This window comes from Hypanus sabinus, chromosome 15 (genome assembly GCF_030144855.1).
Source record: "Hypanus sabinus isolate sHypSab1 chromosome 15, sHypSab1.hap1, whole genome shotgun sequence".
NCBI classification, from domain to species: Eukaryota; Metazoa; Chordata; class Chondrichthyes; order Myliobatiformes; family Dasyatidae; genus Hypanus; species Hypanus sabinus.
Window position 1 is genome coordinate 35351293 of NC_082720.1, and position 27300 is coordinate 35378592.

Sequence of the window (27300 nt, forward strand, 5' to 3'; positions counted from 1 at the left end):
TGTCCCTCCTTCTTCCTTGCTCCCCTCTTTTCAGATTCCTCCTACTTCTTTTACGCCTTTTACTTCTTCCACCTATCACTTCTGAGCATCTCACTTCATCTCCCACCCCCTCCCACTCCCACCCCGACCCACCTACCTTCCCCCTCATCTGATTTCAACTATTACACCAGCATGTACTCCTTCCCTTCCTCCCATCTTACTCTGGCTTCTTTCCCCCTTCCTTTCCAGTCCCAATGAAGGGTGTCAGCCCAAAACCGTCAACTGTTTATTCCTCTCCATAGATGCTGCATGACCGGCTGAGTTTCTGCAGCATTTTGCATTGCTCGTTATTCATCTATTACATTATTTATTCTTGTAACTTTAATTTTTATGTTTTGCATTATCCCGCTGCCAGAAACCATAACATGTCAGTAATAATAAATCTGATTCTGATTTCCCCACACTATTTCCATCTCTCTCAATTCTCTTAATATTCAGGAAATGTATCAGTTTGTACTTTGAAGCAGCCCAGCAAATAAACCTCCTGAGCTATTTAGATAGATAATGGCATGATTCACTGCCCTCAGACATTGTCCCAATCTGAATGACCAACTCCCACATCAACAGTGATGAAATGCTTTGAGAAGTTGGTCACGACTAGACTGAACTCTTGCCTCAGCAGGGACCTGGACCCATTGTAATTTGCCTATCGCCATAATAGGTCAATGGCAGATGCAACCTCCATGGCACTTCACATGGCTTTAGATCACCTGGACAACAAAAACACTTATATCAGGATGCTGTTCATTGACTATAGCTCAGCACTTAATACCATCATTCCTACAATCTTGATTGAGAAGTTGCAGAACCTGGGCCTCTGTACCTCCCTCTGCAATGGGATCCTAGTTTCCTAACCGGAAGACCACAATCTGTATGGATTGGTGATTACATCTCCTCCTCGCTGATGATCAACACTGGTGCACCTCAGGGGTGTGTGCTTAGCCAACTGCTCTACTCTCTATATACACATGACTGTGTGGCTAGGCACAGCTCAAATACCATCTACAGATTTGCTGACGATACAATTGTTGTTGCAAGAATCTCAAGTAGTGATGAGAGAGCATACAGGAGTGAGATTTGCCAACTAGTGAAGTGATGTCACAGCAACAACCTGGCACTCAATGTCAGTAGGATGAAAGAGCTGATTGTGGACTTTAGGAAGGGTAAGACAGAGGAACACATACCAATCCTCACCGAGGGATCAGAAGTGGAAAGAGTGAGCAGTTTCAAGTTCCTGGGTGTCAAGATCTCTGAGGATCTAAAACTGGTTCCAACATATACTGTATAAGTAGTTATAAAGAAAACAAGTCAGCAAATATATTTCATGAGGAGTTTGAAGAGATTTTGCATGTCAATAAATACACTCAAAAACTTATATAGATGTACTGTGGAGAGCATTCTGACAGGCTGCTTCACTGTCTGGTATGGTGGGGGGTGGGGGGGGCGGGTGCTGCTGCACAGGACTGAAAGAAGCTGCAGAAGGTTGTAAATCCAGTCAGCTCCATCTTGGGTACTAGCCTGCAAAGTACCCAGGACATCTTCAAGGAGCGGTGTCTCAGAAAGGCAGCATCCATTATTAAGGACCTCCAGCACCCAGGACATGCCCTTTTCTCACTGTTACCATCAGATAGGAGGTACAGAAACCTGAAGGCACACACTCAGTGATTCAGGAACAGCTTCTTCCCCTCTGCCATCTGATTCCTAAATGGACATTAAACCCTTGGACACTACCTCACTTTTTTTTAAATACACAGTATTTCTGATTTTTGCACATTTTTAATCCATTCAATATACATATACTATAATTGATTTACTTATTTATTATTATTATTTTATTTATTACTTTTTTCTCTTCTATATTACATATTGCTTTGAACTGCTGCTGCTAAGTGAACAAATTTCACGTCACATGCCGGTGATAATAAACCTGATTCTGATTCTTATCTGAGACTGACTCCTGGTTCTATGTTCCTCATTTATGGGATGCTTACAGTCAACTTCCACCTTGTTGAGTCTTTTATAACTTGTGTATTTCAATGAGGTCACCCCGCATACGTACAACCTAGAGAATGAAGATCACTTTTGGCGGGCTATTCTTTTCACTGCCTTTACTGTATTCCTGATCACTAGACTTGCTGCCACTCTCTGCTGCTTTATCTCATAACTTGCTGCTGCTCACAGGTCACACTTCTCTGTCAATCTAGTTTAAAACTACCTTATGTAGCGCTAACATATTTTCATGCAAGGATGTTTATACCTCTCTCGTTCAAATGCCAACTGTCCCTTTGGACCTATCACCTCTACCTCAGAAGAATTCGCATGGTCCAAGAATCCGAAGCCCTGCCCTCGGACCAGCTCCTCAACTGGAACTTCATCTGGCCCATCTATTTCTGACCTTCCTAACACGGGACATGAGTAGTAATCCAGTGATCAATACTTTCAAGATTCTGCATTTTGGCTTCTTACCCAACTCCCTGTACTCATTTGCAGGACCTCAGCCCTTATTCCATTCTTGTAGATATGGGTACATATGACAATGGCCTCCAGCTATTCATTCTCACCCCCAAGCTTTGTTTGCAGGTGCTCAGAGATATCCTTAACCTCGGCACACAGGAGGCAACCTGGTGACTCTCCTGCAGTATCAGAATCTCCTGTCTATCCTCCTTATTATCAGTTCTTCTGTCACTAACACCCTGTCTAACTGCATCCTCCCCCCCTGAGCCTCAGAGCCAGGGACCCGACTGTTAGCCCCTGAAAGAACATTCCCTTCAATCATATTCAAGAGTTAGTGGGGGAAATAGACTCAGGGGACTGTCTATACCCCTTACTTTTCTTGGGGGGGGGTCACTCACCTATCTGATGCCTTTACCTTTTGTGTAATTCCCTCAGTAAGAGTCTTATCTATGAAGATGAGGTTCTCAGCCTCCCAGATGGTCCTGAATACATTCAAATCCAGCTACAGCTCCTTGATTGGATCTATCAAGAGCTGCACCTGGAAGCACTTCTCACCGATGAAGTCATCAAGGAGACCATGAGGTTCGCCAACTGCCCATATCTTACAGGAGAAGCATTTTACTACCATTACTGAAAAACCACCTACACTGAATCAAGTATGAATGAATGAATGAATGGCAAAATAAGCTTTACTTCGTTTTATCAGTGCCCTTTCACCCAATCTTCTGAAGATAAGGGCTCAAATCTCCAATCTCACAACTTCTGCTCTCTAAGGTCATTCCACCTCACCTTACCTTCCTTTTATTGAATGAAATGTCGCTAATTAGCCAATCATTGAGACTTGCCTTTTCAAAACTCCTGTTCTCACTCTAAGCACCAGGACCACTTATCCAGCTTTTTCACACCACAGCTGCCACCTTCTTGTAGATTTTAATGGCATTACTACCACCTACTGGGTTGGAGTGTGGAGCAATGAGACAGGAAGTATACCTACTAAATCCCCCCCGCCAAAAAAAAACCTCAAATAATATCAAGAAGTTTAAAGGTTTTCAGAAAGTCAAATATGCACTTATATACATTATGGTGGCAGTGATATCCTAATAATTTTCAATGGTTAAACTCTGTCAGTCCCAATAGTCTCAATTTAGCAATTAGATGTTTCCTTTGCACCTCATAGGAACTGCATTCAAACAACATATGCAGAACCGTTTCTTGACAAGTACACTCCCTAGAGATGCCATTGTTATGCATATCAATTCTGAACAGGGAATTATTCAACCTAGTATCTCTAATTCATAAATGTATAACAACTTCTCTCTTTTTATATCCATTTTCCAGCTGAGTTCCCACCATCCTCTGAATTTTATATAAATGGTGTCCTTTCTTTTCCTTATGCCAACTTTGTAGCCACAGTAATTGAATAGACTTTTAATTATGGCTTTCATCTCCAACTTATGCTAAGGAACTACATTTTTATCCTTAATTTTAAGTGATGACACAAAGGTTGGAAGTGTTGTGGATATTGTGGAGGGTTGTCAGAGGTTAGAGCGGGACATTGACAGATACAAAACTGGGCTGAGAAGTGGCAGATGGAGTTCAACCCAGATAAGTGTGAAGTGGTTCATTTTGGTAGGTCAAATACGATGACAGAATATAGTATTAATGGTAAGACTCTTGGCAGTGTGGAGGATCAGAGGGATCTTGGGGTCTGTCCATAGGATGCTCAAAGCAGCTGTGCAGGTTGACTCAGTAGTTAAGAAGGCTTACGGTGTATTGGCCTTCATCAATCATGGAATTGAATTTAGGAGCCAAGAGGTAATGTTGCAGCTATATAGGACCCTGGTCAGACCACACTTGGAGTTCTGTGCTCAGTTCTAGTCACCTCACTACAGGAAGGATGTGGAAGCCAAAGAAAGGGTGCAGAGGAGATTTACAAGGATGTTGCCTGGATTGGGGAGCATGTCTTATGAGGATAGGTTGAGTGAACTTGGTCTTTTCTCCTTGGAGCGAAGGAGAATGACAGGTGACCTGATAGAGGTGTATAAGATGTTGAGAGGCTTTTTCCCAGAGCTGAAATAGTTGCCACAAGAGGACACAGGTTAAGGTGCTGGGGAGTAGGTACAGAGGGGATGTTAAGGGTACGTTTTTTTACTCAGAGAGTGGTGAGTGTGTGGAATGGGCCGCTGTCAAAGGTGGTGGAGGCAGATACGATAGGGTCTTTTAAGAGGTTTTTGGACAGGTACATGGAGATTTGAAAAATAGAGGGCTATAGGTAAGCATAGTAATTTCTAGGGTAGGGACATATTCCGCACAACCTTGTGGGCTGAAGTGCCTATATTGTGCTGTAGGTTTTCTAAGTTTCTAAGATTTGTTTTGTTAATCAATCATGACTCTCAAAAACACTGAAAAAATTTGAGACTTGTTCACCTTTTTACTCATCCTAAGAACATAAATTACGAGAATTCTACAAGAGGAAAATTCCAACTACATTTCACCAAAATAAAGTTGAATTCTACCAAACCTAAGTGTTTGCATTATATTACTTCAAAACTCTGCAATTGTGTCTGAGTTATAATGCATTCCGTTAAAATAATGGGTGTCAAGATTTTCTCGTGTTGGTAGAAATTGGGGTCACTTTTTCTTGGAATTCCCATCAGATGCAACAGCTCATGAACACAAGTCTCTGCAGATGCTGGAACTCTAGAGAAACAAACATACAATGCTGGATGAACTCAGTAGGTCAGGCAGCATCTAAGGGAAATAATGAACAATAGAATCTCGGCCCGAAACGGCTACTGTTCATTCCTCCCATTGATGAAACAACTGGATTGTATTTTCAGACCGGAATAAGACCAGCGACCTGGTTCTCAGCAGCCAATAGCAAAATACAAAGCGTCCAAGAGTGACGGTGCATCCGGGCGATTGCCGGCGGGTTCCCGAGAAAGTTATTCACTTTACCACTCGTAGGAATTTACATTTATTGAATTGATTTCCAGCGTAAGCCTCCGTGATGGCATTCGACGTTAGGAGGTGAGTGCATCGGTATTTATTTCTTGCTGAAGCGAGATTGGCAAAGGATGCAAAGGCATATTGCCTCAGTTTTAGAATTCGGGGCAAGTTGCTCCCTTGTCCCTCCTGCACGATTCATTTGCTGCAGCCCGGCGGGGGAAGCAGCGGCTAGAATTAGCTTTGCACTCCTCTGCTTGCAACCCTGAGCCGGGCTTCACTAGGGATTTTCGAGCCAGGCAATGCACCCTTCAGGATTATTTCTGAGATGTGATCAATGGCCTTGCAACGGTTCTTTTGCTTGAGTGGTCACCTATCCCCAGATATGTGACCATTCAAGCAAACGCATTCCTTTCATTTTAATCACCTGGGTTTAAAAATAACAATACACTCCACAGAATGGTGCACTTCTGGTGTTTAGTAGAATGAATTGTTTCTCCATCTTGCGGGTGATCTTTGAGGTTGATTACATTTAAAAGTCTTATTATTATAAGAGCAGGTTTAATTTACAACACGTGGCACACATTGATTTGTTCTAAGCAGGGTCCGGCTCTACCCGGAAGCATATTTTTCTCCGCTCGAAATCACAGCTTCAGAAAGGAAACGTGTTGACAGTCGCTGGGTAGTGTAGGAATTTTGCTTTAACTGGCAAGGATTCAGCTGTAATGCTTTAATATCCATTTGGTTAAAATCTATTATATTAGTTCTATAGTATTTTACTTTGGATTTTTTTCTCTCTGTTGGTAAAATAGGATTAGAATTGATCCTGATTCTGCTCCTTAAATTTATCGCTTTTCCTACAAACTTGTCTGGAAATCTCAAAACGTATTTTGGATTATTATTATTATATTCACAGTGCAGACATATAATGTTTCAATTAGAAGTACTTAAATTGTGGTATTGTTTTAAAAATGGCAGAGTTGCAGATAAGGATACCAGCATTTTGACAAGGTAATACTGACCTATTTGTTACTAGCATTTACTAAATACACTCACATATTTGTTTTGGGAGAGTGAGATGAACGTCTTAAATTACATAAATATTTAACAAAATTGTTTCATACCTGCTAAAATGATATTATCTTGGAGCTTCTGGTGTGAACCATTTGCTATCTTGCTCCAGTTGCTAGTTATCATTTGTCAAAATGGACTAAAAAGGTGTCCTTGACCTATTGTCAACTCCAAGAACAGATCTCCGCAGCCCACTGATGTCTTTTACTGGTAAGGCAGACTGACTCCCTGGACCGCTGTGAGCAATCTGCCTTGTCCACCAGTTTCCTTTATTCACCTGACCCTTTGTGTGCCAATACCTCCACATGGTTCTTCCTTGTGCCCTAATTGCCTTTCATGCTCCTTGCAGATTGGGCATCCAGAGCAGTCAATGTGGGAATAGAGTGTGGGAGTGTAGAATGGAATGAGAAGAGCCACGTTTGACGCTGATAACCTGGGCCAGAGTTTTATAGCAAAGGCTAAATATTCCAAAATTTACACTTTGTTAAGCAATGTAGATGATCTAAACCCTAATAATGGTGAAAGTACAGACAGTGAATGATCAAATTATAAGAACAAAACAAAGATACATTGCTCTCAAAAAGGCATTTAAAACCTTTTGAATTCTACAGATGATGGGCAAAAGGATGTTGCATTTAATATAAGACCATAAGATATAGCAACAGAATTAGGCCATTTGGCCCATTGAGTCTACTCTGCCACTTCCTCATGGCTGATGCAACTTCCCTCTCATCCCCAGTCTCCTGCCTTCTCTTCATATTCCTTCATGCCCTGACCAGTCAAGAATCTATTAACCTCTGCCTTAAGTATAGATAAGGACTTGGATTCCACAGCTGCCTGTGGCAAAGGATTCCACTAATTTACCACTCTCTGGCCAAAGAAATTCTTCCTTATCTCTATTTTAAAGGGATGCCCCTCTATTTTGAGTTACTGTGTCCCCTGGACTTAGACTCTCCCACCGTAGGAAACATCCTCTCCACATTCACTCTATCTAGGCCTTTCACCATTCGACAGGTTTCAATGAGGACACCACTCATTCTTCTGAATTCCTGTGAATACAGGCCCAGGGTCATCAAACACTCATCAGGTGCCATACAAGATACGAGAAAGTATGGCTGCTTAAATATTGGCTAAGGATTGGGAAAATATTCTGCTTGCAGCTTGAAATGAATATGCCACACAACTAATTTATTAAACTTCCATAAGTGAATGTGTTATGTATATGCTTTTACATTGTATTTTTGTGAACATTCGTTTTCAGTCTTTCATGTCCTTCCATATAACCATATAACATATAACAATCACAGCACGGAAACAGGCCATCTTGGCCCTCCTAGTCTGTGCCGAACTCTTAATCTCACCTAGTCCCACCTACCCGCACTCAGCCCATAACACTCCACTCCTCCCTGTCCATATACCTATCCAATTTTACTTTAAATGACACAACTGAACTGGCCTCTACTACTTCTACAGGAAGCTCATTCCACACAGCTACCACTCTCTGAGTAAAGAAATACCCCCTCGTGTTTCCCTTAAACTTCTGCCCCCTAACTCTCAAATCATGTCCTCTCGTTTGAATCTCCCCTACTCTCAATGGAAACAGCCTATTCACGTCAACTCTATCTATCCCTCTCAAAATTTTAAATACCTCGATCAAATCCCCCCTCAACCTTCTACGCTCCAATGAATAGAGACCTAACTTGTTCAACCTTTCTCTGTAACTTAAGTGCTGAAACCCAGGTAACATCCTAGTAAATCGTCTCTGCACTCTCTCTAATTTATTGATATCTTTCCTATAATTCGGTGACCAGAACTGCACACGATATTCCAAATTTGGCCTTACCAATGCCTTGTACAATTTTAACATTACATCCCAACTTCTGTACTCAATGCTTTGATTTATAAAGGCCAGCGTTCCAAAAGCCTTCTTCACCACCCTATCTACATGAGACTCCACCTTCAGGGAACTATGCACTGTTATTCCTAGATCTCTCTGTTCCACTGCATTCCTCAATGCCTACCATTTACCCTGTATATTCTATTTGGATTATTCCGTCCAAAATGTAGAACCTCACACCTCTCAGCATTAAACTCCATCTGCCAATGTTCAGCCCATTCTTCTAACCGGCATAAATCTCCCTGCAAGCTTTGAAAACCCACCTCATTATCCACAACACCTCCTACTTTAGTATCATCGGCATACTTACTAATCCAATTTACCATCCCATCATCCAGATCATTTATGTATATTACAAACAACATTGGGCCCAAAACAGATCCCTGAGGCACCCCACTAGTCACCGGCCTCCATCCCGATAAACAATTATCCACCACTACTCTCTGGCATCTCCCATCTACCCACTGTTGAATCCACTACTCTCTGGCATCTCCCATCTAGCCACTGTTGAATCCTTCCATCAAGTAATTCTTGGATAGGCAACTTAAGTAGGAAAAAATATACAGTAATAAATTTTCAGCAGTTCTGCCATGAAAAAGGGCATCATAATGACATGTAAAATATTTCTATATTTCATTATTGAATATAGAACTGCATTGCATTTTAATGCCATGTCATTCAATGGGAAAAGATATAGCAATCTTATAGTGTTTTTGTAGAAGATAAAAAAATGTGAAACCTAGCATTGGATTAGATTATTCATTCTGTAATATCTGTACTAGTTTTTATGTTGTTGCAATGGACGCTTGTTTTAGTGTGTAATATTTTTCTGGTTCATTAATTATATATAATGTCTAATAATTTTACCTTTGGGTGACAGTCGTGAAAAGCTTTCAGGATTTAATGTGGTTAAATAGCATTAACATTTATGGTATGTGAGTTTGTTTGTCGTTCGCTTCAGCATACTTTGATTATTCTTACATGTATTTGCCTAGCAAAGCAGACCAACAGATTTAAGTAGTATAGTTTTTCATATTTTTTCTGATTTCTGAGAATACGATTGGGTTCTTGGAGTAGAATTGGTTTCCATGATTCAGCACAGTTATTCAGGAGGTATTAAATGCATTACGAAGGTCTGAGTGGCACTTAATGCTTTTTTTTGTAATACAAGGGCTCCCAGAGGACCACCCATTTAGAAAGTGATACTTCTGGGGGGTCCTTTATCTGGTATCTATATATTAAAATGGTAATACAATTAACATTTTATATGGTCATGGAATATATTTTATGAATTGATCTGTACTGCATCAGCGATCTTGAGATATGACAATTTGAATTTAATGAATGTGCACTAATTTTATAAACTTTTGTGCATTACGTTGGAGTATTTGCTTTGCATGAATTTACTGACATGAACTGATTGGTCTGTATAGATACAGTACAGTACTATTTATACCATGAAGTTAATTGTGCTGGTATATATGTAAAAAAAATGGCACCTTTGGATGATTGTTTAGCTAATAGAAAGGACGTTTAACATGAGTGCCCAAACTTTTTTACGATGTCATGTTTGATATGGTGCCACTTTGTTCAATTTGTTCCATTTCAAAAATGGAATGTTGTCCAAAAATGGCAAAAATGGGTCAAGGGTAAAATCCACTTTTGCCATTTTTGAACAAAATTCCATTGTGACTAACGGTATTACAGTATCCCAAAAGCAATAAGGGCATTGTTTGAAGAGATTTTAGGTGGAGGTTGTTGATATTTTTTGCATAACCTCATGATACAACTGGTGCATATGGAGACTAATGAAGAATCTCTAATTGCTAGCAGTGATGAAGCCTTGTTTGTTTACATTTCAATGTTTATAAAATTATTGCTAGTGTGAACCAGAGAACCATGAGCAGTTTGCAACAGGAAACAGATGCAAACAGACTGTTGGAGGAAGCATAAGGTTGTAATAGGTGATTTTGCCTTTCCACATATTGATTGGGACTCCCAGACTGTAAAAAAGGCTAGATGGGATCGAATTTGTCAGATGTGTTCAGGAAAGTTTTCTTAATCAATACACAAGAGGTCCCAACTAGAGGGAGTGTGATATTTGGGAATGAGACAGGGCAGTTGACTGAAGTGTGTGTAGTGGAACACTTTGGATCTAGTAATCATAATGCCATTAGTTTCAGGATAATTATGGAGAAGGATAGACAATAGACAATAGGTGCAGAAGTAGACCATTTGGCCCTTCGAGCCTGCAACGCCATTTTGAGATCATGGCTGATCAATTACTATCAACACCCGGTTCCTGCCTTGTCCCCATATCCCTTGATTCCCCTATCCATAAGATACCTATCTAGCTCCTTCTTGAAAGCATCCAGAGAATTGGCCTCCACTACCTTCTGAGGCAGTGCATTCCAGACCCCCACAACTCTCTGGGAGAAGAAGTTTTTCCTTAACTCTGTCCTAAATGACCTACCCCTTATTTTCAAACCATGCCCTCTGGTACTGGACTCTCCCAGCATCTGGAACATATTTCCTGCCTCTATCTTGTCCAATCCCTTAATATATGTTTCAATCAGATTCCCTCTCAATCTCCTTAATTCCAGCGTGTACAAGCCCAGTCTCTCTAACTTCTCTGTGTAAGACAGTCCAGACATCCCAGGAATTAACCTCGTGAATCTATGCTGCACTTTCTCTACAGCCAGGATGTCCTTCCTTAACCCTGGAGACCAAAACTGTACACAATACTCCAGGTGTGGTCTCACCAGGGCTCTGTACAAATGCAAGAGAATTTCCTTGCTCTTGTACTCAATTCCCTTTGTAATAAAGGCCAACATTCCATTAGCCTTCTTCACTGCCTGCTGCAATTGCTCATTCACCTTCAGTGACTGATGAACAAGGACTCCGAGATCTCTTTGTATTTCTCCCTTACCCAGCTCTGTCGCGTTCAGATAATAATCTGCCTTCCTTTTCTTACTCCCAAAGTGGATAACCTCACACTTATTCACATTAAACACCATCTGCCAAGTATCTGCCCACTCACCCAGCCTATCCAAGTTACCCTGAATTCTCCTAACATCCTCATCACATGTCACACTGCCACCCAGCTTAGTATCATCAGCAAATTTGCTGTTCTTATTTTTTACGCCTTCATCCGAATCGTTAACGTAAATGGTAGACAGCTGTGGTCCCAATACCGAGCCCTGTGGCACCCCACTAGTCACCACCTGCCATTCCGAGAAACACCCATTTACCGCTACCTGTTGCTTTCTATCTGCCAACCAGTTTTCTATCCATGTCAATGTCTTCCCCCCAATGCCCTGAGCTTTGATTTTACCCACCAATCTTCTATGTGGGACCTTATCAAATGCCTTCTGAAAATCGAGGTACACTACATCCACTGGATCTCCCCCGTCTAACTTCCTGATTACATCCTCGAAAAACTCCCAACGGATTAGTCAAGCATGATTTACCCTTGGTAAATCCATGCTGGCTCGGCCCAATCCTATCACTGCTATCTAAATATGCCACTATTTCATCCTTAATACTGGACTCTAGCATCTTCCCCACCACCGATGTCAGGCTGACAGGTCGATAGTTCTCTGTTTTCTTCCTCCTTTTTTAAAAAGTGGGATAACATTAGCCATTCTCCAATCCTCAGGAACTGATCCTGAATCTAAGGAACATTGGAAAATGATTACCAATGCATCTGCAATTTCCAGGGCCACCTCCTTTAGTACCCTAGGGTGCAGACCATCTGGACCTGGGGATTTGTCAGCCTTCAGTCCCATCAGTCTTCTCATCACCGTTTCCTTCCGAATGTCAATCTGTTTCATTTCCTCTGTTACCCTATGTCCTTGGCCCATCCATACATCGGGGAGATTGCTTGTGTCTTCCTTAGTGAAAACAGATCTAAAGTACTCATTAAATTCTTCTGCCATTTCTCTGTTTCCCATAATAATTTCACCCAATTCATTCTTCAAGGGCCCAACATTGTTCTTAACTATCTTCTTTCTCTTCCTGTCCTCAGCTTGAGATTCTAAACTGGAGAAAGGCCACTTTTAATGGTATCAGAAGGGATCTGTGTAGATCAGGATAGTTTTTTTTAGCAAAGCTCTGCGTGTTAAGTGGGAGGCCTTCAAAAGCAAAATTTTGAGAGTACAGAGTTTATATGTTATGGTCAGAACAAAAGGCAAGGTTAACAGGGTTTAGAGATCTAATGAGGCTGGCTAAGAAGGAGGTGCATAGCAGGTATAGGCAGCAAGGAACAAATGAGGGTCTTGAGGGGTATAAGAAACACAGAGCATTTAAGGAAATCAGGAGGACTAAAAGAAGGCATGAGGTTACTCTTGCAGACAAGGTGAAGGAGAATCCCAAAGGCTTCTACTGATATATTAAAAGCAAAAGGATAGCAAGGGATAAAATTGACCCACTTGAAGATCAGCGTGGTCATCTGTGTATGGAAGCAAAAAAGATTGGGGAAATCTTAAATGGAATATTTGGCATCTATGTTTACGCGGGAGACGAATACAAAGTCCATTGATGTGAGACAAAAGCAGCAAGTTCATTGACGGTATATGCACTTCAGAGGAGGAGGTGCTGTTCGTCTTGAGGTAATTAGGGTGGATAAATCCCAAGGGCCTGACAAGGTGTTCCTGCAGATCTTCTGGGAGGCATTGCAGGGGGCCTATCAAAAGTATTTAAAACATGGTTAACCACAGATGAGATGCCTGAGGACTGGAGGATTTATTTCTCTGTTGTTTAAGAATGGCTGTAAGAATAAGCCAGAAAATTATGGACTGTAAGCCGTAATTTACTGGTAAGTATTGTACAGGACTGCATTTATATCTGGATAGACAGATATTGATTAGGGATAGTCAAGATGGCTTTTTGTGTGATAGGTCATGTCTAACCAATCTTACAGAATCTTTCAAGAAGGTTACCAGGAAAGATGAGGTTGTAAATCTAAATGTCCTAAAAGAAGAGGACTGAGAATGGTGGTAGGTGGACACATCTCTGACTGGAGGCCAGTGACTAGCGGCATGCTGTATGAATTAGTGCTGGGTCTAATGATGTTTGTCATTTATATCAGTGATTTGGATGATAATGTGGTGAACTGGATCAACAGATTTGTGGATGACATCAATATTGGGAACTTAGTGGACAGTGAGGAAGGCTTTCAAAGCTTGTAGCAGGATCTGGACCAGCTGGAAAAATGGACTGAAAAATGGCAGGTGGAATTAAATGTAGACAAGTGTGAGGTGTTGCACTTTGGAAGTAAAACCAGAGTAGGACTTGCATGGTGCACGGTAGAGCACTGAGGAGTGCAGAAGAACAGAGGGATCTGGGAATACAGATCCATTATTCTTTGAAAGTGGCGTCACAGGTAGATAGGGATGTAGAAAGAGCTTTTGGCACAGTGGCCTTTTGTAAACCAAAGTATTGAGTACAGGAGTTGGATGTCACGTTGAAGCTGTATAAGACATAGATGATGCCTAATTTGGAGTAATGTTTGCAATTTTCTTCACCTATCTACAGGAAAAATGTATCAATGAAGTTTGAAAGATTGCAGGGAAAATTTACAAGGACGTTGCCGGGACTTGTGGAACTGAGTTATATGAGGAAAAGCTTAAATAGTTTAGAACTTTATTCTCTGCAGCTTAGGACAATGAGGGGAGATTTGATAGGGGTGTACTAAATTATGAAGGGTATAGATAGGGTAAATGCAAGGAAGCTTTTTCCGCTGAGATTTGGTGAGACTAGAACTAGATGTTATGGGTTAAGGGTGAAAGGTGAAATATTTAAGGGGAACTTGAGGGGGAACTTCTTCATTCAGAGGGTGGTGAGAGTGTGGAATGAGCTGCCAGTGAACGTGTTGGATGGATGTTTGATTTCAGCATTTAAGAGCAATTTGGATAACATAAGAAATAGGAGCAGGAGTAGGCCATCCGGCCCGTCAAGCCCGCTCGGCCATTCAATAAGATCATGGCTGATCTGACCGTGGACTCAACTTCACCTACCTGCTTTTTCCCCATAACCCTTAATTCCCTTAAGATGCAAAAATCTATCCAACCCTGTCTTAAATTTATTTACTGAGGTAGCCTCTACTAATTCATTGGGCAGAAATTTCCACAGATTCACCACTCTTTGGGAAAAACAGTTCCTCATCTCTGTCCTAAATTTACTCCCCTGAATCTTGAGGCTATGTCCCCTAGTTCTAGTCTCACATACCAGTGGAAACAACTTTCCTGCCTCTATCTTATCTAATCTATCCCTTTCATAATTGTATATGTTTCTATAAGATCTCCTCTCATCCTTCTGAATTCCCGTGAGTATAGTCCCAGGTGACTCAATCTCTCCTCATCTCTGGAATCAACCTGCTGAACCTCCTCTGCACTGCCTCCAAAGCCAGTTTATGCTTCTTCAAGTAAGGAGACCAGAACTGCATGCAGTACTACAGATGTGGCCTCATTAGTACCCTGCACATTTGCAGCATAACCTCCCTGCTCATAAATTCATTCACGCTAGCAGTGAAACACAGCATTCCATTTGCCTTCTTAATAACCTGCTGCACCTGCAAACCAAATTTTTACGATTCATACACGCACACTCCCATATTCTTTTTGCACAGCAACCTGCTGTAATCTTTTACTATCTAAATAATAGTCTGATCTTTCATTTTTCTTTCCAGAGTGGATGACCTCACATTTGCCAACATTATTTTCCATCTGCCAGACCCTTGCCCACTCACTTAACCTATCTATATCTCTCTACATATCCTCTGCAAAATTTGCTTTTCCAAGTACATGGATGGAGCAATGAGTATTATGGTCAGGATGCAAGTCGATGGGACTAAGCAGAATAATAGTTCAGAATGGATTAGATGAGCAGAATGGCCTGTTTCTGTGCTGTGCTATGACTGAAACAAAGTTCCTGCAAGTGTTTTACAGACAATGAAGAATTTCAATAGAAATCAAGTTCTGGCTGCTATTCAGTAAGCACAGCATATGCTTAGCAAAAGTTTAATTTTATTTTAAAGAAAATATCTTGGTTTATCTAAGCATCTGTTTCCCAACAGAACTCCAGTATTAGCAACTAATAATCGAGCAGAGTGCCAGGCAGATCAAGGGTAATTTGCAATGCGCTACTTCTGTTGCACAGCAGGGTACAGCTTCACTAATTGGGTTGTTTTGGTAGTACATTGAAATTGGCTGCATACTGTTAAAATTGGTTTCTTTGTTCTCTCCGCCAAAGGGAGAGAGTTTTTAAAAATAATCCTTGGGTAAATTGAATCTGAAGCAAAGATGGTGTTGTTTGGATAAATACATGAAGGGGAAGGGTATGGAGGGCAACATTTGTGGAGGGAGGAAGCAGTTGACATTGAACCAATTCATTACCATCTGTTGAGCTGTTTATTTACCAAGAGGTAAGACAACAGTGCATTTCTCTAGAGCCCGCTTTGGTGATGTGCTGAGATATTATGTTGATGCCTCCTGTAGGCAGGTACTGAAACATCAATATTTAGTGTGTGGAGGAGGAGGGTTGAAAACACCAGGGATCAGGAATGAGGGTAGGTTTCTGGTTGCAACTGGGGTGTGAAGAAGTGTGACCAAATGAAAGTTAAAAGAAGGGTTGACCACTGTATGTCATTGGTCTCAACCTTGCATTCAATGCCAGCAAGACAAAGGAGCTGATTGTGGACTTCAGGAAGGGAAAGTTGAGGGAACACCAACCTGTTGGCATTGATGGGTCAGTGTAAAAAGGGTTAGTGTCTTCAAGTTCATGGGTGTCAAAATCTTAGAGCGTCTGCCCTGGGCCCAACACATTATATAATCATGATGATGGCACAACAGCAGTTCTACTTCATTGGGACTTGGAGGAGATTTGGTATGTCACCAAGGACTCTTGCAACTTTCTACAGATTTACAGTGAAGATTGTCTGACTCTTTGCATCACAGCCTGGTGTGGAGCCTCCAATACATAGGTCTCGAGGCTACAGGGAGTTGTAGACTCAACCAGTTCCAGCATGGGCACAACCCTCCTGCCACTGAGGACATCTTAACGAGGCTGTGCCTCATGAAAGCAGCATCCATCATGAAGAAGACGAATGCAATGTTGGCATTCATTTCTAGAGGAATAGAATATAAGAGCAGGGTTGTGATGTTGAGGCACTTGTGAGACCACACTTGAAGTATTGTGTGCAGTTTTGGGCTCCTTATTTTAGAAAAGATATACTGACATTGGAGAGGGTTCAGAGAGGATTCACGAGAGTGATTCCAGGAATGAAAGGGTTATTATACGAGGAAAGTCTGGCAGCTCTTGGGCTGTATTCCTTGGAGTTCAGGAGAGTGAGGGGGGGATCTCATAGTAACATTCCAAATGTTAAAAGAACTGTACAGATTAGATATGGTAAAGTTATTTCCCATGTTAGGGGATTCTAGGACAAAAGGGCATGATTTCAGGATTGAAGGACACCCTTCTAGAACAGAGATGTGGAGAAATTACTTTAGTCAGAGAGTGGTAAATCCATGGAATTTGTTGCCACGAGCAGCTGTGGAGGCCAAGTCACTGGATGTTTTTAAGGCAGAGATAGGTAGGTTCTTGATTAGCCAGGGCATCAAAGGGTATGGGGTGAAAGCAGGGGAGTCGGGACGACTGGAAGAATTGGATCAGCCCATGATTGAATGGCAGAGCAGACTCAATGTGCTGAATAGTTTACTTCTGCTCATAATGACACTCTCCATCTGGGACATGCCGTTTTCTTGTTACTGTCAATAGAGAGGAGGTACATGAGCCTGAAGACCCACGCTCAAATTTTAAAAACAGCTTCCTGTCCTCTGTCATTCGATTTCTGAATGCTCCCTGAATATCTCCCCATTATTTGTCTTTTGCCCTATTTATTTATTTTTGTATTTTGTAGTAATTTTTATGTTTTGCAACAAAGCAACAAACTTTATAATGTACACTCAGTGGACTTAAAAATAAGTTCCTTGTTCCAAGAGAATACTTATTTTTCATGGATAAGGGCATATACGAAATGAATGTATTTTGTCTGTACAACACAATGGAGAAATTGTCACAATAGCAAGACCTAAATAACTGAACTTGTCAATTCTTGACAACTAATTGCAATATAAATAAGCTATATAATTTCCCATGTCAAAGCAATCACTATATGTTTATAATGCTTTTAAGATTCTATCTTGTTTCCAGTAGAATGTAGTTTGGGAAGAATACACAGTTTGAGTGGATGTGTGTGAGATTGTACGTGTGAGAGAGATTTCTGCTTTTATCATCTGATTTAATGTTTTGCAACTGTTCTCGTTTGTTTTGGGAAGGAGAAGTGCAAAAGGAAAAGGTTTATCAAGCTCATTGCTGCTATGGACAATTGGGTAATGCAGATACTGGTTTTTCTGTGTCATATCTGATGACCTAATCTCTTGTGTAGTATTGTTTTTCTTCACGCTGATGATGCTGATGATGCAGCCAAAAGTGCATAATTTTGCAAGAAAATGTTTTGACGTTTTAAAGATTCTTTCCAAACTACATTTTCCTGCAAACAAAATAGAATCTTAAAAGCATTATAAACATATATTGATTGTTTTGACATGGGAAATTATATAGCTTATTTATATTGCAATTAGTTGTCAAGAATTGACAAGTTCAGTTATTTAGGTCTTGCTATTGTGACAATTTCTCCATTGTGTTGTACAGACAAAATACATTCATTTCGTATATGCCATGGTCTGAAGAATAAATACTGTACTGCAATATCACAAGAGGCCTCTTGGCTCCCCAACTGTCTCAATTTTAATTTCATTTCATGGCCCCCTGCTATTGTCACAAATCCATTAGGAGCTTAAGCAATCAGTCATGGGTTTAAAATGAACAACCAACCATTCTTCCCTAGTAGAATTATTTAAGTGCACATCTGAAAAGACAGGCTTTAATATGTTAGTAACAACTCAATCAAACCAATTTATTTTCAATTTCTTGATATTTGGCTTAGTGGCAAGGTCAGCCACTGAACCTGCAGAAAAGTTGGCAGTAAACTGCCACCATCTAGTCTTGCGGTCCTTCTGGTTACGGTTTTCCCACAAGCCTGCTGGGAAGGGAGTTCCAAGATTTAGACCCCATGATCTTGCGGGATCATCAATCTTTTTCCAAGTCACAATAGTTTGCAACTGGGGGTGTTTGGAACCCTGGTGGAAATGTTGTAAGTGATAGCAGGGTACCTCAGGTGAATAACTGCAGTACGTTTTGTAGATTTTGTAGAACATTTTGTACGTTCTGCACCACTCTCCTGTGGAAGTTTAGGACTGTGGTTGGGTTGGCAATCAAGTGGGCTGTTTGCTCCTAATGGAGTCAAGCAGCTCTATTGTTTTGGAAATGTGTTCTTCCAGGCAAATGGAAAGCATTCCATCACAACCATGTACATGCTGTAAAGCCTTGATATCAGGGGTTTACTTGTCCATCTTGCGACAGATGGCATCTGACTCCTTATTATAGTCACAGGATTTACTGGCATGGCTATTTGTATTTCTGGTTGTTGATCATTACCAGGTTGTGGTGTGATCATTTTTTGTCAGGCTAACCCTGAATGGATCCTAGTCATACCGCCTGTATGCAAGACATACTGGAGATTTGAAAAGAATTGAACATTGGGCAATCATTGACAAATAAGGAAGGTTGTTGATGAAGTAGCTGAAGATGGTTGTGCCTAGGAAACAGTCCTGAGGATCTCTTGCGGTGTAGACCTCATACTGAGATGGTAGACCACTGAAAATCACACTCATTTTCCTGTCTGGGTTGGACTCTGTGTTCCTCTCGAGGTACATTGAACGGTTTTACCAGGCTTACCTGATGTGTGGTCACATCTACCTAGATGTCAAGAGCAGCCTCTCGCTTCACTCTGAAGATCAACTGGTTTGATCTACCTGCTTTCAGTGAATTCAGTTGGCTCTTTAATTGGTCACAACCAGCTGTGGTAGATCTGTAGGGCTTCAATCTGACTGACTGGTTGAGTGATCACGTACCTGCATGCATATAGTCCTGACTGGTATCTTCCCCAAATTGGCATCTCTTTGCTTTAGGTGTATCAGATGAAGATCTCATCCCATTGAACCGGGATTATTCTGTGTTTTCTTTTCATATGGTAGAAGAGAGATCCTGGGCCCTGAGGTTACAGATTATGGTAGTGTACATGTCTGCTACTGATTGTCTATGTCACTTCTTACATTTTGAGGTACTAGATTAGTTCTGTATCACTCCTATTTAGTACAGTTTTTGTATCTCAGGTACTGGAATGTAGAGTAACTTTATGTCTGAGGCAGCATCTATGGAAGGAAATGGGCAGTTGACATTTTGGCCCAGATGAAGGGCCTCAACTTGAAGCATTGACAGTCCATTTCCCTTCACAGATTCTTCACAAACTCTGGCTGAGTTTATCCAGCAGTTTGTCTTTATGGACGACAGGGCTAGAAAAAAAAAGTTAAAACTCATGAGATGCAACGAAGAGTGGCAACTGTAACCAAATTTGCAACAGAAAGAAATGAGCAAGGTTTGAAATGTTACTGGATGGCTGTTACCAGGCGGGGTTTCACAGCTTTCATTCTTCAGCTGCTTATTATAAATTAGAACATTTCAAAATGTAAGGGGAATGATGGAAAAAGTGCATCAGTGATACAATAATTGGCAACATGGTGGAAAACTAGGAGGAATACACATTAACCAGGCGGATGCAGTAAATTGTTGTGAGACACAATGATTTGGAATGCCTGTGGATAGGCCTTAGGTATAGCTAGCAAGGCAGGTCATAAAAAATTAACTTAAAAAGACACATCAGATGTTTTCCTTTATTAGTCAAGTGTTAAATATAAACGAGGAGGTTATGCTGGAATTGTACGCAACACTTGCTAGGTCACAGCATGGGTATGTGTACTGTTCCGATCATCATATTGGAGGGGGTGTAGAGGAGAGTTATGAGCATGTTGGCAGTACTGTAAAATATTATCAAAAGGAAAGATTGGATAAGCTAGGCTTACTATTTTTAGGGGAAAAGAAATAGATTAAGGGAAATATATAAAACAGAAGGGCCTTGACACAACAAAAAAAAGTGACCTATTTTCCTTCGGAGAAGGGTCAAAAACCAAGAAGTGCAGATTTGATGTTATTGCCAACCTGATTTGGATTGCGGTTGAGAAGGAGGGAAGAAAAGGAATCACTCAGCTAACTTAGCTAACTTGCGATCAAAATGAGTGGTAAAGGTAGAAATACTCATTACATGAACACTTACAGAGCTGTAACCTGAAGTTGAGTGAACTCGGCCTTTTCTCCTTGGAGCGAAGGAGGATGAGAGGTGACCTGATAGAGGTGTACAAGATGATGAGAGGCATTGATCATGTGGATAGTTGGGAAGCTTTTTCCCAGGGCTGAAATGGTTGCCACAAGACACTGGTTTAGGGTGCTGGGGAGTAGGAACAGAGGAGATGTCAGGGTTAAGTTTTTTTACTCAGAGAGTGGTGAGTGCGTGGAATGGGCTGCCGACAACGGTGGTGGAGACGGATATGATAGGCTCTTTTAAGAGGCTTTTAGATAGGTAAATGGAGCTTAGTAAAATAGAGGGTTATAGGTAAGCCTAGTAATTTCTAAGGTAGGGACATGTTCGGCACAACTTTGTGGGCCAAAGGGCCTGTATTGTGCTTTAGGTTTTCTATGTTCCTATGTAACTAGTTCTGGAAGGTGGAATTTCATTGTATGGTGGTTCTCAGTATGAGATGTCTTCAGGTGAACAGACTTTCCTTTCATTAACTTCCAGAAAAATCAATGCGTGGAGAATTTTAGAGTTTGGACCCACGAATGGTGTAGCTTTACTGACCTCCTTTATGTCATGAGCAGTTATAAATGTAATACTTGAGCTCCAAGTTGGAGTTGGGTAGATATTTGGCTGTTATTAGAAATGGGATGGAATATAGCACTGGATGGACTTTGAAACAAGGATATGAACTTCAAAGTTTAGGTTTTGCAATATCTTTATCAAGCCTGAGGTTTACAAACATATTAATGAGGGTTTCATCAGCAGTTGTGGTAAGAGGCAAGGAGAAGTAGGAAATATTTGGAAATAACAAGTAATATGGATTGTAGTCAGACACTCTTACGTGTAACATTGGCACAATCGGAGCAGAATGTTTCCAAACTAGTCCAGGGTTTGGGGATGTTTAACTGAAGGCTCAGCTATGTAATTGCTTTGTGATCTTTTTGCTGGTTTAAAGTTCGATTTTCCTCGACTTTGATGGTAGCTGCAATGCACCCTAAGTCTTCGGGATAAATTTGCTGGTTCCAGAATGTTCTTTAAGTGGCATTTATTTTTTGTCATTGATGGATGCAATTTGGCAATTGTTTTGCATGTTTCACAGTTGCCAATGTCATATCAATCAAGAGGATGGGTATAGGTTTTTTCTGCTTCTATATTAGGTCCGGGGGAAGGTGCAAAGTGACCCTCTTTCATTGCTGAATTTGTTTACAATTATGCAAATGATTTTCTGTTGAAACATGAAATGTGACCTAACCAGTGTAGCTTCAAGGGCAATAAAAGCAGAAAATGTGGGAAATTTACTATGAGCAGCAAGTCAGGCCATTCCTGTTGGAAGACGAGCTGACTTAATGTATCAGGTGAGAAGACTGGCAGAATTCTTTTACCGAAGGTTGAATGTAGTTGAATATTTGTTTGAGGTTTGGTAGAATCATGTTATGTTACTTTAAAGTGTGGTAAGGAAGAAGGATAGCAAGAGGGATGGCATAACACCTGAAATGGCTCCAGAAGAAGTTGTGGGGGAATGGGAAGATGAGAGGCAGAATTATGAACTTGGAGTCCTTTGGATGCTTTGTTGGTCACTCTGACACCCGCAATACCCAGTGACGTTTTGTGGGCTGCTCATAAAACTCTTAGAAACAGTTCTGAATTACTATCGCTGCAATCTGGATTCTGTAATTTTCCTTTATTGTCTTCTGCAACTTGATTGTCCTTCTTTCTTTGTGTGCAGTTTTTCATTGATTCTATTGTGTTTTTTAGTATTTACTGTGAATGCCCTCAAGAAAATGTACCTCAGGGTATATGGTGACATATATGTACAAGGGGTGATTGATACATTCTTAGCCTATAGGGTAGAAAGAGTCAATTTTAGAAAACTTATCACATTTATTTTTCAACAAAGGCCCCTTCTACATTTGCACACTTAGTCCAGCAGTCTAGGAGCATATGGATCTTGGACCTCCAGAAAGTGTCCACAGCATGGGTAATCGATAAGTTTGTGGCCTAAGGTAGAAGGAGATGAGTTATACAGCTCTCGTTACATGCACATGCAGGTCAACTCTTTGAGTTATTATGCAGAAAGTTTGAAGTTAATAACTCATCTCCTTCTATCTTAGGCCACGAACTTATCAATCACCACCTGTGGACACTTTCTGGAGGTCCAAGATCCGTATGCTCCACGACCACTGGACTAAGTGTGTAAATGTAGAAGGGGACTATGTTGAAAAATGAATGTGCTAGGTTATCTAAAATTGACTCCTTAGGCCACAAACTTATTAATCACCCCTCGTAAATTGGTAATACACTTACTTTGAACTTTGAATAGGTAATCACAAATTGTGTAGTTATAAGAAATGTGGTTTCACCTTTGCTTGCAATAAATACAACAGTTGATTAGAAACTTCTGAGTTGTGTTAACATGAGTGTCGAACAGCAGGATATTCTGTCATTTTATTCTACCTCCCTGATAACTTAATTGGGTCTGGAGTGGGCTGAAGTTGCAAGTCACATCTGGTACTCAAAAGATGCTGTGATACAATTACACGGCAAGAAAGTTAACTTGCCTAACTGTGATAATATCTAAGAATGACTGAATGAAAGCCAAATGGAAGATACTGCAAATGACATCATGCTGTTCCCATGATGAAAGGGCACTTGCATTGCAAATGACAGGCTGAGGACAAATGTTTTTTTTTGGGCTAACTTGAGTTAAACATGTGTGAAAAGTGCTATCTTGGTTGGATAATGTATTTTAGCTACTTGTTAAGGAATTTGGACTCTTTTTACCTTGAAATAGCATTATTTTTTCACTAAATCATCAGAGAAATTATACGATGGCAGTAAATCTGTAAAATATTAACCTTGCAAAAGGCATCTGACAAGCTGGGCTTCCCTCTTGCTTTCTGCAAATTGTGAAAATGATGTCTTTCTGCCATTGAAATTCTGCTTCTCTTTCCCCACCTTCTTCCAATGTTGTTTGAAATAATTGAAAATTGGTGTCTTTCTCAGTCCTACTATTCAGATAAGCTTCTAAAATGCTTATCATATGCATGTTTACACCAGTGGGAAAGAAGGTGGCCAAACAATGATATATAGTTAGTTGAATGGACCAGTGGACTAGGGTTAACTACACACAAAATAAAGACATGGCAATGGGGCCTCCCCTTTCAATCCGTCTGTTGTCGTAGGGTAAAAGGTCGCAGACTGGCTATACCACATCATCTGAATTCCAAGGTGAACTCTGATATGTTAATCCAATAACTGAAATAACGTTCCATTATGGTATCACATCTTACCACCGGAAGATGCATTCCACCTTCAGGACTGGTGGATGAGAAATACATTTCCTGGGCACTGGGGTAGAGGCCTAGCATTTTGTTTTCAGGTGTAAGAGCAGTGAACAAGAAATTCAAGATTCCTGAGTGTGCAGATAAGAGGTGCTGTTGAACCCAAACTTCTTTGCATTCTGATTGTTGCATTGACATTTGCAGGAATGATTCTTGTTTTTCTTTGACTGGAACACTGGTCTTTTTTTTCTTTGTTTTATTTTAAAAGGTGAAATGACCTACTTTGGAATTAAGACTTTGGATGTTGAGATCATGTCGTAAGTTGACATCTCTGGAAAAATCTCAGTTGATAATGCCATGCAAATATTTATGCATCTTTCTGGGGCAGGGCTGCGGTCTACGCTCGCTCATTAAGGCCAAAGCTTGCTCATTGAGGCCAAATGTAGGGGACTGATCTCACTGGCCTCTGAGAACTGATGTCAGCTTGTGAAATGTGAAAGGCCTTCCTCAAAATGCCTTGGCATCATTTGACACGATGCAGTGGTGATGAAATGTCATAGATTTTTAGTTCCGTTTACATGTCTCTATCATTGAGAAGCATTTAAAAATTCTTAACTTATGAAATTAATTGTAAAGTTATGTGTTGCAATGTACTTCCTACAATGAACAAAAATCATTAAAAAGGATCCAGTGCTAATAATAATAACTTTACTATTACCTAAACTGAGATTTCTCCTCTGAATCATTTGGAATCTCTGAGGCCAAGCCAGCTTTGATTGGAGAAGTAATGATGAACTGGTGGGAACTCCCAGCAAGGCTGCAGTTCATTAATAGACAGCAAGTAGAGTCTGTCTCTACGGAATGAAGTCTGCTTGCTGCAGTTCTGCTTTTGCCCAGCTCTTATATTTTTATGAGAATCTGTTGGTGACTGCCAGCCACAGCTGTTGGTGTAAGCAAGGAAGTTGTCAATGGGTTTGGCCTGAAACAAAATTGTGTGATAGCATTGGAGTCAGTCCAAAGGAGGTTCATCAGGTCAATTCCTGGAATGAGATGAGATGGCAGACAGTTTGGGTCTGATTTCTTGGAGCTTGAAGAATGAAGGGTAATCTTATTCAAACATATAACACACTAAGGGACCTTGACAGTGTATGTTGAATTGTTTCCACTAGTGGGAAAGTTGCGAATAAGGGAACTGGCTACAAATCAATTATTTAAAACTGAGGCATGTAGAAATTTCATCTCTTAGAGTTTGTAAATTTCTGAAATTCTCTGTCCCTGAGGGTGCTGGAGGTATATTTAATGTAGCAACAGATTAGTATTTGAAAAATTGAGGATGGTGCACAAGATTGAAGCCAGCATAGATCAGCAGAGATTACATTGAATTGTGGGTCAGCTTTGAAGGACGTGGTGGTCCACTCCTACTTTCTTATGTGAAATATGATCCATTTTCCTGTGCTTCTCCTGGTTGTTGTATACTGTATTGCAAGTTAGTTCTTTCCCTTGGGGTTAACTTCACTGAACATCTTAACCAGTTTAGAAATGGCATACGTCATTGTAACTTTGTTATGTATTAAAAAGGATCAGGTCCTGGGGCAGGAAAGAAACTTTAACGAAAACCCAGACAGTTGGTTCAAAGTGCAGTTGAATGAGAAGTTAACTCTCATGGACAAACACAATAAATTAACTACAGTGAAAGAAGAAATTATGTAACAACGGGTGTTTTAGTTTGAGAAATGAAGCTTAGTTTGTTAAAATAACAGCACTGAATTAAGCTACAAATCAAGAGCATTTAAAACTATGTTGAGTTCAGCCCTTTGGTACTTGCTTTTGGCTAGGATTATAAAATGAGAGGAGGAGGAAATGGAACTGAGAAGTGTCTGCACTTTTTGCAATAGTTAATGATGTAAGCGACAATTCTAGCAAATGGATTTACATCAGAATCAATCTTGGTGAAGAAAAATCACAAAAAAAGCAGCTTTGGAGTCCTGGCATTTTAAGAAATCTCTCTTTCCTGAATGTTGCACCACATCTCAAACTTTGCAGGAGTGGAGATAATCTTTGGAAGTAATGAGAAACTATTTAACTTCTGGCAAATAACACTCCAGCATCTGCAGTTGAGCTGCTTTTTATGTAGATGACCCGTGTATAGTCGACCCTCCTGATCTGCGGGGGGATTGGTTCCAAGACCCCCCCCCCCACGGATACCAAAAATCATGGATGTTCAAGTCCCTTATTTAACCTGGCTCAGTGCGGTGATTATTAGGACACAGCAGAACCCCGGACTTTATTTAACATGCTCAGTGCAGTGGACATTAGGACCTGGTGGTGCAGCTCTGAATCTGCAGTGTTCCTGTTCACAAAAATAATCACGATCACGATTGAAAATAAGGAGGAAGTAATAAAGCGATCGGAAAGAGGTGAAACGCCATCGATCATTGGAAAAGTGTTAGGCTATAGTCGATCAATGATTGGAACAATTTTAATGGAGCATGTGAAAGGCCCTGCCCCAATGAAAGCTACAATTATTTCTAAGCAATGCAGTGGTTGAATTATTGAAATACATATGTTTCTTAAGTGTTTTATATGCATAGAAATATGTATGATATATAGATAGATAGATAGATAGATACCTTATTCATCCCCAAGGGGAAATTCAACATTTTTCCAGTGTCCCATACACTTATTGTAGCAAAAACTAATTACATACAGTATTTAACTCAGTATAAATATGATATGCATCTAAAATCACCCTCCCAAAAAGCTTTAATAAATAGCTTTTAAAAAGTTCTTAAATAGTTTGCTAAAGTGCATTGAGTGGTAACTTAAGCTCAGTCCTAACCCCGGCACTTTAACATGTCTTGCCCCTGGTGGTTGAATTGTAGAGCCGAATGGCGTTGGGGAGTAATGATCTCTTCATCCTGTCTGAGGAGCATTGCATTGACAGCAACCTGCCGCTGAAGCTGCTTCTCTGTCTCTGGATGGTGCTGTGCAGAGGATGTTCAGGGTTTTCCATGATTGACCGTAGCCTACTCAGCGCCCTCCGCTCTGCCACCGATGTCATACTCTCCAGTTCTGTGCCCACGACAGAGCCCACCACCTTACCAGCTTATTAAGACGTGAGGCATCCTTCTTCTTAATGCTGCCTCCCCAGCACGTCACCACAAAGAAGAGGGCGCTCTCCACAACTGACCGATAGAACATCTTCAGCATCTCACTACAAACATTGAATGACGCCAGCCTTCTGAGGAAGTACAGTCAACTCTGTGCTTTCCTGCACAGGGCATCTGTGTTGGCAGTCC

General features: G+C 40.7%; 1 protein-coding gene across 2 annotated transcripts in view; it reads left to right on the top strand.

The window, feature by feature from the left end:
• The first annotated feature begins 5367 nt into the window (after positions 1-5367).
• Positions 5368-27300, top strand: part of ergic1 (endoplasmic reticulum-golgi intermediate compartment 1) — an 83334-nt gene continuing 61401 nt past the window's right edge. The window contains exon 1 of one of the 2 annotated variants that reach the window (XM_059990204.1): positions 5368-5523. In XM_059990204.1, coding sequence (XP_059846187.1) covers positions 5504-5523 — 20 coding nt within the window. In that variant the 5' untranslated portion in view covers positions 5368-5503. Of the gene's footprint in view, positions 5524-6218; positions 6451-27300 lie in introns of those variants that run through there. The other variant, XM_059990203.1, reaches the window with a different exon arrangement.